This window comes from Alligator sinensis, unplaced genomic scaffold, assembly GCF_000455745.1.
Source record: "Alligator sinensis unplaced genomic scaffold, ASM45574v1 scaffold373_1, whole genome shotgun sequence".
Taxonomy (NCBI): domain Eukaryota; kingdom Metazoa; phylum Chordata; order Crocodylia; family Alligatoridae; genus Alligator; species Alligator sinensis.
The window spans coordinates 623,549-636,457 of NW_005841990.1; the positions used below are offsets into that span (position 1 = coordinate 623,549).

Consider the following 12,909-nt stretch of genomic DNA (forward strand, 5'->3'; position numbering starts at 1 on the left):
GTGTATACGCACGTGTATAGGCAACTTTGGTGCTTGGTTTTCCTTACCAGTATTTTAATGTAAATATCTGTATACATCATTTAAAAAAATCTATTAATATTGTCCATCCCAGAGTAGCCACCCAGTAAAAGAAAAAGAGGTTATTGCCTACTGGCAAGACTGACTAATAACAAAATATTGTGTGAGTCACCCTAGGGTAGCTGCGTGTCTATCTATTCAAATCCTGATGCAACTTACATTGGAATACAAGACCACATTGGCGACCCATAGGGGGTGCATGAGGGTGCACGTGCATCCCCTGAGCTTGGCGGTGCATCCCTTGCAAAAACGCACCACTGACGCTGCTGGTGGCACCTGCGGGTGGTTGTCACTCGCCACCCCCCTGCCGCTGACACCGCCGGCCACGTCTGCTGACACTGCCAGCAGCATCTGCAGGTGGTTGCCAACCGCAAGTCGATGCTCGCCACCTCACCCACCGCTGACAGCACTGTGGCCACCTGCAGGAGCACACTGCTTGCTGCTGCTGCCTGTGGGAGCTTGCTGTGGCCCCCCAACCTCCGGGGGCACGCGACGTTCATGCAAGACCAATATAAATTACACAATCATATATAATGTTATGTTCATATCCCAAAGTAGCCTTTCAAGACCCTAGCTACTTCAGTAGCCTTACAGGGTTCAAATCAACATTAGACTGACTAGTGACCTATATGAAACAAGTTGGGAGTTTTAGTGCAATTTTTGCTGAAAAGGTATCCATGCTACCATTATTTTTTACACCAATTGGCACCTCTGTAGTAATCTTAGCATTGACTTAACATGGATTGAATAGTCATAGATATGGAACTACCTCAAGTGCAGAACTGAGTAAAAATAACAAGTGATGTGGAAAAGTCTGCATTTATATTGTTATGTATCATTTTTTGTATAAATAAAGGCCATCAATCTGTGGCCTTTCACAGGTAATAAAACACTTTAGGAAATAAAAAGGCAGTCCTGAAATGTAAATTCAATGAAGTGGTTCAAAGAAATACTTAACTCCCTGTCTTGTTTTTAGTACTTGGAAGTAGATTGGTTATTCTGAGTGAACATTGAGCTGTTTTTTATTATCTACAGTAGATTTAGGAGGGCTGCTTCTTTCCTTTCTTTAATTAGGGAATTGCCATTCATCATCAGGCAGCTGGTTTACAAAGGCCTTTTCTACATGCAGAATTCTGTAATGCTAATTAGTGCTATTTGCCCCTACCGTACCAACATCTCTGCAGATGTTTGCACCAAGTGCTTTTAAAGATACTGCTTAGACTCCTTTTGTTAGTCTGACTGAAAGCAAGGCTGAATACCCATTTATTCTGTGCTCATACTACTATGGCCACTAGTAAATAACCTGTAGTATCACAATTAGGTAGTCATCCCCACACTGCCCCATAGCATGCAGTATCCTTCAACTACTTGGCTAGGGGTATATATGGGTATTACATTTATATTGATTTTTCCATGGTTCAGTCTATCTAAATACCCAACCATGCAAGCATTCAGAGGGCTTAAATCTCCCAGAAAAGGGTACACCCACTCTACATTAGTTCACTTCACAAGGTGTGCTAAATTAGATTGAAATTGGGTTAACCCAATCTAGGAAAGGTTAACATGATCTCCTGAACACCTCTGACCCCCCAGCCCCTGACCTGGCTACTTCTAGCCCCCTTTCCTGCCAAACCAGGCCACCCCACACCCATAGACCCACCAAGCCCCACTCCCCCAAGGACCCGTCAGCCCCCCTAATCCCACCAACCCCACCACAGATCCACCAGTCTCTCTGATGGTCTTGATAGCTCCCCCCATCCCAAGTTACAATGTCTACAGATGTTGGCAAGTGAAACAAGCCTGAGGATGTGGAACACTGTATTACACACACCAGATAATTCTGAAACAAGTGAAACCACACAAGGTTAGCCCTTTTCTCCAGCAGTATAATGCACCCCAGATAACTGGCCAAGGTAATAAAATGGGCAGAAAAAGCTAATTTTCCTCAGTTCCTGACAATGATCATTTTGTGCTTAAAAGAAAGTTTAATTACCACACTCAAGCCAGGCATTAGCTTGCCTAGCTTGAGAATTTATTAATACTTGGAAAGGCATTCCAGCACAGAGTACTTTCACATGCTTTGTCTTGATCACCTCCTGTACAATTTAATTCCGTAGACTGATTATATTGCATTTAAGTCTTTCTTCCTTTGTTTTTTTTATGTTTACTGCCATATTTTCACTGAATGTCTTGCTCTCACTTTAAGATACAGTAAAACAGAATTTCTGATTAGCTTTCACCACATTTTCCATTATTTGATAACTAAAAATCCTTTCTAATGATACCTCATTCCAGACTAGACAATTGCACCTTTTTTACCACCATCCTCCCCAACCCTAAATATAGGGATGCTATTTTTCCCCCCTGTGACTGTTTGCAACCTTTTATCTGTTTCTTGAATGGAGGTGATGACATTTTTTTTCATTTTAACCAAAAATAATATGCATGCTACTTCTGAAGAAATTACTGTTTTCAGTGTAATCAATGTGATATAAGCTGCAATGTACAGTTCCAAATTAATTCTGTGCTCTTAATAGTGAAATAGTGTGAAAATACCTAGAATGAGGTATGCTTATGCTGCTTCCTATTTAAAACTCATGTTTTACCATCTGACTTTTTTCTTGTTCAACAGATTCTCTCCATGGGAATGATGACTGAGTACTATCACTATTTTTTTACAACGCTGGTAAGAACTACTCTGGGATTTGCCAATTAAATGTCTTCCATTAGAACAAAAACAGCTGAAAGCTTTTATCTCCCTCTGAGTTTTGAGTGTCACTATTACAGCTGAAAAGCACTGAAGTACCAAGTATTATTATGACAGTAAGCATCACTGTTTTTTGATGAAAATAGCCTGCAGTGTCTATCAAATCCTGCAGCACTGGCCAATGCTTTCCCACCCAGCTCTTTTCATTGTGCCTCATAAAAATGATTCAAGTGAAATGCCCAACTGCACAGTTATATTTGGGGAAACGCTTTGGGTAGAGGTAGAATAATGAGGTCTGAATAATACCTGCAAACTACACCAAACTTCCCCAAGGTGGGGTTGAATTCCAGCTTCCTAGATCAGGAGCCATCTTGAGTTCTGCAAAGTTTACACTGAGGCTCTAATTCAGCTGAGCATTTCAGGACATATTTAAATCAATCCCTAATTCAAAAAAGCACTTACCTAACTTTAAGCATATATTTAAGTCCAATTGACTTGTGCAATACTGAGGCAGTAGAAGGTTTAGCTAGTGTCTGCTATGTAACAGCTTTAGGTTTTAGTGGTCAAACACTTGGTAATAACGTTTCACTTAATCATGAAACAAAATATGAAACAAGATATTTATAAAGCATTTGAGACCTTTTCAAGCTTTCAGAAGAAGAGACATCCCTGTATTTCTTTTGCAATACAATACAAATGATTATTTGAATAATCATTAAGTATATCACACACATCCTCTGGGTTTGAGATCCAGTTTTAATTTTATATTAGAGGAAGAAACCATAGTATTGAACACATCACCTCATACATGGTAGGGTTTTTTAATTTCATTTCATCACATAAACTTTTATGTAGAAATGAGATTCGCTCTGAATCTAAGAGCCACTCTATCAGTCAAGTAGACTTCTTGTCCAGAATATTTAGAACTTGAAGGAGGATCTTCAAAAACCTTGCTTACAATCTATTCTAATTTCCATCAAAATGCAAAGCTCACTTTAGGACCAGATGTAGGCTTCTCTCCATTTTGGAGTGCTAATTAATTTAATTTTAAAATGTCAATGCTTACTAGCAGTGCCACATTACAGTAGCCAGGGCAGTAAGCTACATCCCCTGTACTTTGAACAAGTAGTACTGGTGGTATCTCTGAAACTGTGGTATCTGTGGTATTGGTGGTATCTGCCGTAAAGGTTGACATTTTAATGGTGACAGCATCAAGCAGCCATGACTTGATCATTTGTCTCTTCGCAGGACTACGGGTATCAGCAAGATTTTATTCTGAAACAAAACCTCCAGATTTTGACAAACACCTCTCACATTTTCACTGCATGACACAGGTTTGAAATGTGTCATGGAATTATATCATTTACAGTATCTATTATTTTCCTGCCCTGCAAATTTAAGTGCCTAATGTACATGGAGTTACTGTGCATTGGCCCGACACATACATTACACATGCTGACAGCAAGCTACCTGAAGCTGGCAAAGCAGGAGAAAAATGGGGTCTGTAAGTAGTAAAATTGTATTGCTCTCGACATCTGGAATTTTCATTCCCAGGGTTGAGAAGCATGTCTAGTGTTGGCCAACCAATTCTTCAAGTTGTTTTGTCATAGCTGTAACATTATTAGGGGACTGACATAAATCAAAATCAAGATACTGCAGTGCAGCCTGCTTGTAGAATAGTGTTGTTATGGGAAGCTGATTTTTATGTTCCAACAAACCAGATATGAGGTTTGTAATAAATCTTATGCAGCTTTGCTTTAGTCAGATTTATCACTGCTGTAGTTGTGACTAGTGTTTGTGGGCAAGTGGACAGAAAAGTTATGTTGAAAAATATTCTAGCTTTTGATTGAAAGTGACAAAAATTATAGCATTTAGGCTAATTGAGAGGCATTTGCTACAACTGGCAAATTGTTTGCTCTTAATTCATATATCTTGAAAATGGTTTTTGTTTGTTTTATTAATGCTGATTTAGGACCTGTTTGCATTAGACCTGGAACCCTACAGATACAGCGGAGTAAATATGACAGGCTTTCGCTTGCTCAACATTGAGAATCCACAGGTTTCATCTGTTATTGAAAAGTGGTCGATGGAACGTCTGCAGGCACCACCCAAGCCAGAAACGGGCCTCCTGGACGGCATGATGACTGTAAGCAAATAACTTCAGAATGTAATTAGGGAAAAGGCAAAAAACCCCTTGACAATCCTGTACCAATTCAGAGATAACACAGACATGTTCCCCTATTTGTCTGCATGGCTAGAAGGAAACAAATGTGTAGATCAACAACGGAAGACACTTAAGAAACAAAATCAGAGTGTCAGTGTGATGGCCAACCTCTCCCTAACCTTTAAAGACCAATTCTGGCAGCCCTTAACTTCCATGAGTATTCAGGGGAAATGTTCGTTCAAATACTAATACATAGCATGGATGAGCTACAGAAAGTTTTACTAAGTATTTGCTTTTCCTCTTTCTTTGTTGTGCAAATGCTGAAATGATATTATAAAACACAATACTTTTTTATTTCTTGGAGAGAATTGTGCATTTGTTCTTTTAACCAAACCATTAGACATACGACAAGCCACTGCTACCTGGATGAAGAAATAAATTACAATTTTTTTTTGTTGTGAAATGTACATGCAGCAGCTTCATTTCTCTAAAATTGTTCAGGATGTGTGATAAAGAACATAACAGGAAATAAAAATTTCCAGTGCAGGTACAGGATTTATAATCTGCAAACAAAGATGTGAGCAAGTAATATCATTTTTAAATTGGAAAAGTGCTTTTTCTCTCAATTCCCATCATCTGCACTGGCTTTTAAGCAACACTCTAGCTTTTAAGATGTAATTCAGAGATAAATGAAAGGTATCATCCTGACAGGAAATGAGCGTTGTTTTTTGCCCCTAGAGATCAAATAGAAAAAAATAGAAACAATTGAATGAATTGAACGACTCTTACCAGTACTGTCCTGGTTTTTGGGCAGCTTTTTTCAGAGTAAGATAACACATGTGAAATGGAGTATGAATCAGATTTTATTACAAATGATTGCAGATGTCATTTTGACACATCTTAACATCCTGAAGAGAATTTCTGAGGCCCGCTATCTCCAGCATTTTAAAATCTTACGTGAGTACTGCCACAGCATTCAGTGGCAAACAAGATGATAAAAAAAAAAATCCCAGAAAATCTACAATGTAATATGTACATACCATGGAAACACACAACAGAACATATATATGCAGGCAAAGCCATCCATTTATGCAGGCAGGATTACTAGATCTGCAGATATCAAACTATCCAAAAGAAATGTGTATGTATACTTGTTTGTTACTGTGATTGTAGAGTAGCCTTGGGGTTTTTTTTCCATTTTAAATTGTTTTGACAAAAAGCAGCTCATCCTTGTTTGCATTATTGATTGAAAGGCTGTGAAGTCTCTTTGCTAAGATCATAATCATTACTGAACCCTAAATCCAGAATAAAACTGTAACTTTTCTACTAGTGTCATTAATATCATGGTCATATCTGTAATACCCAAAGACATGTACACCATTGTTTGTTTGTTGGTTTTTTTTAATGTTCCATTTGGCTACACTGGGCGTGTCTACACATGCATTTAAGCAGGACTAAATTTAATGTGCATTAAGCTAATGCCCATTAAGCGATTTTTGGCAGGTGTCTACATATACAGAGACTTGGCACTAAAGTTAGTGCATTTGGCATTAAAGTTGGTGCCAAGTCCCTGCAGCACTGCCATGTGCCCCAGTGGCTGGGGAGACCCGGCAATAAAGCTAGTGCTGGGTCGTGTCTACACGTGCATTAATGCACTTTAACTAATCGTGCCTAAATTTGATGCCTGCATTTGCAGGCATCAAATTCAGGTGCTATTAGCCTAAATTATCCATTTTTAATGCATATTAAGGGTGCACGCATGTAGACATGTGCCCATAATGCACATTAAATTAGGCTAATGCGTATTAATGCATCTCATGTACACACGCCCACTGTTGAGCAGATAGTGCCATGCTGACAGTTCAACTGAATTAAATTCCCTATCCATAGAGCAGGAATAAGACAGGCAGCAGCTAAAGCTTGCCTACACCAACCTCCCACGTGCCTTTGCACTACTGGGACTTGAATATTAGTGTTGAGGAAAAACAACTTCTATGGCAGTATTGCGTTTGACCCCTTTATTGAACACTGCATGATTATGAACATGAATGCCTCATGCTTCCCGAGGCTGGGTGGGTATAGTGACCCCCTGCAGGTGGTGGCTGGGGCATGGTGGTGGCAAGTGGGAACCATTCTCAGGCAGCCGCAGTGATGTCGGCAATGAGGGCATACCAAGGAGAGACGGCCCACAGATGGCCACAGCGGTGTCGGCAGTGAGGATTTGGGGGTGGATTTGGTGGGGGGCGAGCGCCGAGTGGTGATTGGTGACTGCCCACAGATGTCACCAGCAGCATTGGCAGTGTGGGGGTGGGGCGGGGGAGGTGACAGCAAACGGCGACTGCCTGCAGGCATCGCTGGGAGCAGTGACAGCGGCCAATCTCAGGGGGTGCACATACACCCACGTGCAGCCCCTACGTGCTGCCAATGATTATGAATTAACTTTCACATAGGCTCCCAGATGCCATCAGAAGGCAATGATTTCTGTTTCTATAAAGCTGCACCAGATGCATACTAATGCCTTCTTTCATATTTTATCAACCCTCAGAGCGATCCAACCTTTGCACACCCAAATTCCATCCCAAAGGGAACTTGATTCAGTTGGACTGTCAGCCTGGCACTATCTGCTCAACTGTACAGCCAAATGGAACATTAAAAAAACAGCAAACAAACAAGAGTGTACATAGCTTTGGGTGTTACAGTATTGGGTGCCACAATATTAATGACACTAGTAAGAAAGCTCCAGTTTTATCCAGGATTTGGGGTTCAGTTATGATTGTGATCTTTGTAAAGGTGTTTCACAGCCTGTCAATCAATAATGCAAACAAGGCTGAGTTGGTATTTTGTCAAAATGATTTAAAACGGGGGGAAAAAAGACGAGGCTACTGTGCTTACCAAGAATAACTATGATTGGCTAGTCCAACTTCTTACATGACACTACCAACACAGGAACTGCTGCCAGGTACAGACAATACAATGCATGTATCTTATTATGAGTTAATGGCATAGTCTCACAAAGATGGGAATGGAAACTGGGATCTGCTGTGAAGCACTTCCACCAGAAAGCCTCACACCCTCTGGGCTACATTTCTCACAGGTATATCCCCACTTAATTAAGCAGAGTTAAAACCTAAAGGAATTTGCCTTATTCACCTTAATTTTGAATCCACTCAAAAACCTATTTAAGTTTCTCCATTGACCTGATATGCTTTGGATCAGGCTCTGAGGCAACAGGACTTGTTTGCAATGTTTTAAGATACTTGACACATGATATAGCAGCTGTTGCCCCTGGCAGTATGTCTTACCATTTATAGGAATTTTTATTTGCTTTTGATTGTAAGAGCATGGTTTTGTGCAGATCCTGACTAGTGTCAAGAATGATTCCTTATCTGCAGTGTATTAAGACTAGTTGATAAATTCAGATCACATTTGATTGCCAGCAAAACCTCCAATGCTGATAAGATTGATGCCATTGTAATTTACTTAGGTAAATGAAACAGACAAAGAATCAAATCTATTAATTTCCCCAAGGAACTGCAAGGAAAAGGAATAAAAAATGGGTTAGCTTTGCAGTTCATATAATGAGTCCAGCTTCTCTTCTGCAAAGTTAATTTTTTAATTTTTTTTTCTTAGGCCCCAATATGGATTCATAGATGTTAGGGTCGGAAGGGACCTCTATAGATCATTGAGTCCAACCCCCTGCATAAGCAGGAAAGAGCGCTGGGTCTAGATGACCCCAGCTAGATACTCATCTAACCTCCTCTTGAAGACCCCCAGGGTAGGGGAGAGCACCACCTCCCTTGGGAGCCCGTTCCAGACCCTGGCCACTCTAACTGTGAAGAAGTTCTTCCTAATGTCCAATCTAAATCTGCTCTCTGCTAGCTTGTGGCCATTATTTCTTGTAACCCCCGGGGGCGCCTTGGTGAATAAATACTCACCAATTCCCTTCGGTGCCCCCGTGATGAACTTATTCTGTGCCCCCGTGATGAACTTATAGGCAGCCACAAGGTCGCCTCTCAACCTTCTCTTGCGGAGGCTGAAAAGGTCCAGTTTCTCTAGTCTCTCGTCGTAGGGCTTGGTCTGTAGGCCCTTAACCATACGAGTGGCCCTTCTCTGGACCCTCTCCAGGTTATCCGCATCCCTCTTGAAGTGCGGCGCCCAGAATTGCAAGCAGTATTCCAACTGCAGTCTGACCAGTGCCCGATAGAGGGGAAGTATCACCTCCTTGGACCTATTCGTCATGCATCTGCTGATGCACGATAAAGTGCCATTGGCTTTTCTGATGGCTTCGTCACACTGCCGACTCATGTTCATCTTGGAGTCCACTAGGACTCCAAGATCCCTTTCCACTTCCGTGCCACCCAGCAGGTCATTCCCTAGGCTGTAGGTGTGCTGGACATTTTTCCTCCCTAGGTGCAGCACTTTGCATTTCTCCTTGTTGAACTGCATTCTGTTGTTTTCTGCCCACTTGTCCAACCTGTCCAGGTCTGCTTGCAGCTGTTCCCTGCCCTCCGGCGTGTCCACTTCTCCCCACAGTTTTGTGTCATCCGCAAACTTGGACAGAGTACACTTCACTCCCTTGTCCAAGTCGCTGATGAAGACATTGAAGAGTATCGGTCCAAGGACCGAGCCCTGCGGGACCTCGCTGCCCACACCCTTCCAGGTCGAAACTGACTCATCCATCACAATCTCTGGGTGTGACCCTCTAGCCAATTCGCCACCCACCGGACTGTGTAGTCATCCAAGTCACAGCCTCTTAACTTGTTCACCAGTATGGGGTGGGATACCGTATCGAAGGCCTTCCTGAAGTCTAAGTATACGACATCCACCCCTCCTCCTGTGTCCAGGCGTTTTGTAACCTGGTCATAAAAAGAAACTAGATTGGTCAGGCACGATCTGCCTGCTACGAACCCGTGCTGGTTTCCCCTCAGCATAATTTGTCCTGCCGGGCTCTCACGTATGTGAGCCTTGATAATTTTTTCAAAGACTTTGCCAAGGATGGAGGTGAGACTGACTGGCCTATAGTTGCCCGGGTCCTCCTTCCTCCCCTTCTTGAAAATGGGGACCACATTGGCCCTTTTCCAGTCCTCCGGGACTTGGCCCACGCGCCACAAGCATTCGAATATTCCCGCCAGTGGCTCTGTAATGATGTCGGCCAGTGCCTTCAGCACCCTCGGATGGAGCTCATCCGGGCCTGCCGACTTAAAGGCATCCAGTTCTTCCAAATGACTCTGCACCATCTCAGGGTCTACACATGGTAGTCTGGCGTCTTGCTGCTGCCTCTCTACAACCCCAGTGAGAGACTTGTCATGCCCCTCGCTTAGGAACACTGAGGCAAAGAACTCGTTGAGGAGTTCAGCCTTGTCCCCTCTGTCCGTCACCAATTGTTTCTGCCCATTTAGCAGGGGTCCTATTCCTCCCTGGGCCTTCCTTTTACTCCCAATATATCTAAAAAACAATTTCTTGTTGTCTTTTACTTGGGTTGCCATCCTCAGCTCCATGTCAGCTTTGGCCCGTCTAACTGCCTCCCTACAAGCACGAGCAGAGGAGGTATATTCATCTTTGGTGATCTCTCCCTGTTTCCACTTATGTGCTCCCCTTTTGGCCCTTAGGCTGCCCTGGATTTCTCTGGTCAGCCAGGGAAGCCTCCTGGCCCCTTTCCCCCTTTTGCCTCGCTCGGGGATCGTCTTGCTTTGTGCCTGAAGGATCATTTCCTTAAGGCACAGCCACCCTTCTTGGGCTCCCATCTCTTCAAAACTCCTACTCTGCAGTGCGTCCTTGACTAATCGCCTGAGTTCATTGAAATCAGCTTTCCTAAAGTCTAGCACTTTCACCCTACTAGTTACCTTACCCACTCGACGTCTGGGATTATACTTCTGCATAATCCCATATTTTTATAAAAATAATGCAATCATTTTATCCTCAGCCCTGTGAGTTAAGTAAAACTTGTAATTGTCATTTTACATATGAGGACACTGAGGCATAGAGAGTGAAAGGATGATTTTTTCAAAATCACCTCAATGACCTTGGACCCTGCCCAGGTCAAAATGACTTTCCGTGAGACTTGCTGCAAATATTTAAAAAGCAGCTAATCCATTTTTCCAAAGTCCTCAAGCATTTATTGATGCTGGCTTCAAGCCACCCTCAAGACTGCCCCTGAAAAATATGCAACTGCCTCCCCTACTCCAATTTTCATGCTCCAATCCCAGAATGCTGTGGGGTCACTTCCTTCACTGCCACACAAGGAATATAAAGGAACATTATGTCACCTTGTTTCTGTGCTTTAACCCCTAGACACCTCTTCCTTTCTCACTGTAATTGTTAAATATTAGTTTAGCAATACCTAGCAGCATACTTTCTGAATGTAACACAAGGTATAAGAATTAAGGGCTGTTTCTTGTATGACTTTGGATTTACATGGAAGTCCTGGTGAGGAATCAGTGGAGTATCTCACAACTAGGAGAATGGGGTGAGGCCTCTTGGTGGAGAAAAGGAGGAGTAGAGGTGTACATTAAAGAACCCTTCTGTTTTTCATGCAGACTGAAGCAGCCCTGATGTATGATGCTGTTTACATGGTCGCAGTGGCCTCCCAGCGTGCCTCCCAAATGACTGTCAGCTCCCTGCAGTGTCACAGACACAAGCCATGGCGTTTTGGACCCAGATTTATGAATCTCATAAAAGAGGCAAGTGAAGACCATCTGTTTACAGCTAGCATCCTTTCTTGTTCTTGAATATACTGGGTTTTGTTTTAGACCCCTTTCTGCACTTATGCTTTATTCTGATTTTTAGGATTAGAAAATCTGTTTTTTGTCATTTATCTCCTTTAACAGAAGAGCTTTGAACTGATGCAAGGCTGCTTGCCTGTGTTTCATCAGCAATTTTGTGCCATCTTAAAACAAATAAGTGAGCAGGACCACCAAGAAACTCTTGGCATGATCCAATTTCAGGATAACACACCGTGAGACTTTCCAAGTGTTTTTTCAAGATTAATATTTTCTTTCAGGGCAGGAAAGGAGGTAAGATTGCTTTGATGAGCTTTACTTGGCAGGGCAAGGTGAATGGATGCAGCAATCCCTGCACTACGACTCCTCAGTGGGTAGAGGACTAAACTATAGTATGAAAAACTTTTACTATTTTGAGGGATCTGGGAGTCTTGTAGGAAGCAATGGATACCCTGAAACATATATAGATATCCCTGAAGCTAAGTGCCTCCCTGATCCACTCCAAGAAGTTCAAGTGCTGCATGGCAGGCCCCCATCTCAGGGGGATCATTTGAACACTCCTCAGGTAAGACTATGAGGCTGTTGTGGGGACCACCATGTCAGAAGAGGGGTAATAAAACTTGTGAAGTCACAGGACACATGCAGGAGTTTAGAAACATGGCAGAGTTTTGAAACCCTACTGGAGCTACTTCTCCATAGTCTTCTGTTCCCCCAACACAGCACTATCTCCAGAGGATGTCTGTAATAGGGCTGTGTGAAGCTTTGGTAGCCAATTTAATTCGGAGGAGATTTGGGCTGATTCCGGGAGTGAATCTCTGAATTTGAATCGAATCAGGAGACCAATTAAAAGCTCCAAATTGATTTGAAGCTTCCAAATCCATTTGGAAAAGCTTTGGAAAAGATTCAGTCACTTTGGAGATTTGGCCAGACTAACCAGGCAGCTGGCACAGCTACCTCCAGCTGGTAAAACTGTTGGGGTTGGAGGAGGGGCAGGGAAGGGGCTGTGGGGAGGAAGGGATTGGGGCTGGGGTTGAGACAAGCTTCCCAGCTGAGACAGGGGGAGCACATTACTTGGGGAGGGAGGTACGGGGCGGGGGAGGCGGGATGCAGCTGTGGCTCGCTCCAGGCAGAAGGGGGCAAGTGGCAGCAGAGCATAGCCCTGACTCCCAGTGCTGCTTCCTCCTCACCCCCCCATGCTGACTGGCAAGTGGTGGCAGAGGCCCTGCTCCCCGCGCCGCTCG

At 43.0% G+C, this 12,909-nt stretch overlaps 1 protein-coding gene across 1 annotated transcript in view; it reads left to right on the forward strand.

The window, feature by feature from the left end:
* GRIK1 (glutamate ionotropic receptor kainate type subunit 1) overlaps positions 1-12,909 on the forward strand; it is a 257,589-nt gene that overhangs the window by 166,157 nt on the left and 78,523 nt on the right. The window contains exons 5-7 of the mRNA XM_025201340.1: positions 2,711-2,764; positions 4,758-4,931; positions 11,486-11,629. Coding sequence (XP_025057125.1) covers positions 2,711-2,764; positions 4,758-4,931; positions 11,486-11,629 — 372 coding nt within the window. The remainder of the gene's footprint in view (positions 1-2,710; positions 2,765-4,757; positions 4,932-11,485; positions 11,630-12,909) is intronic.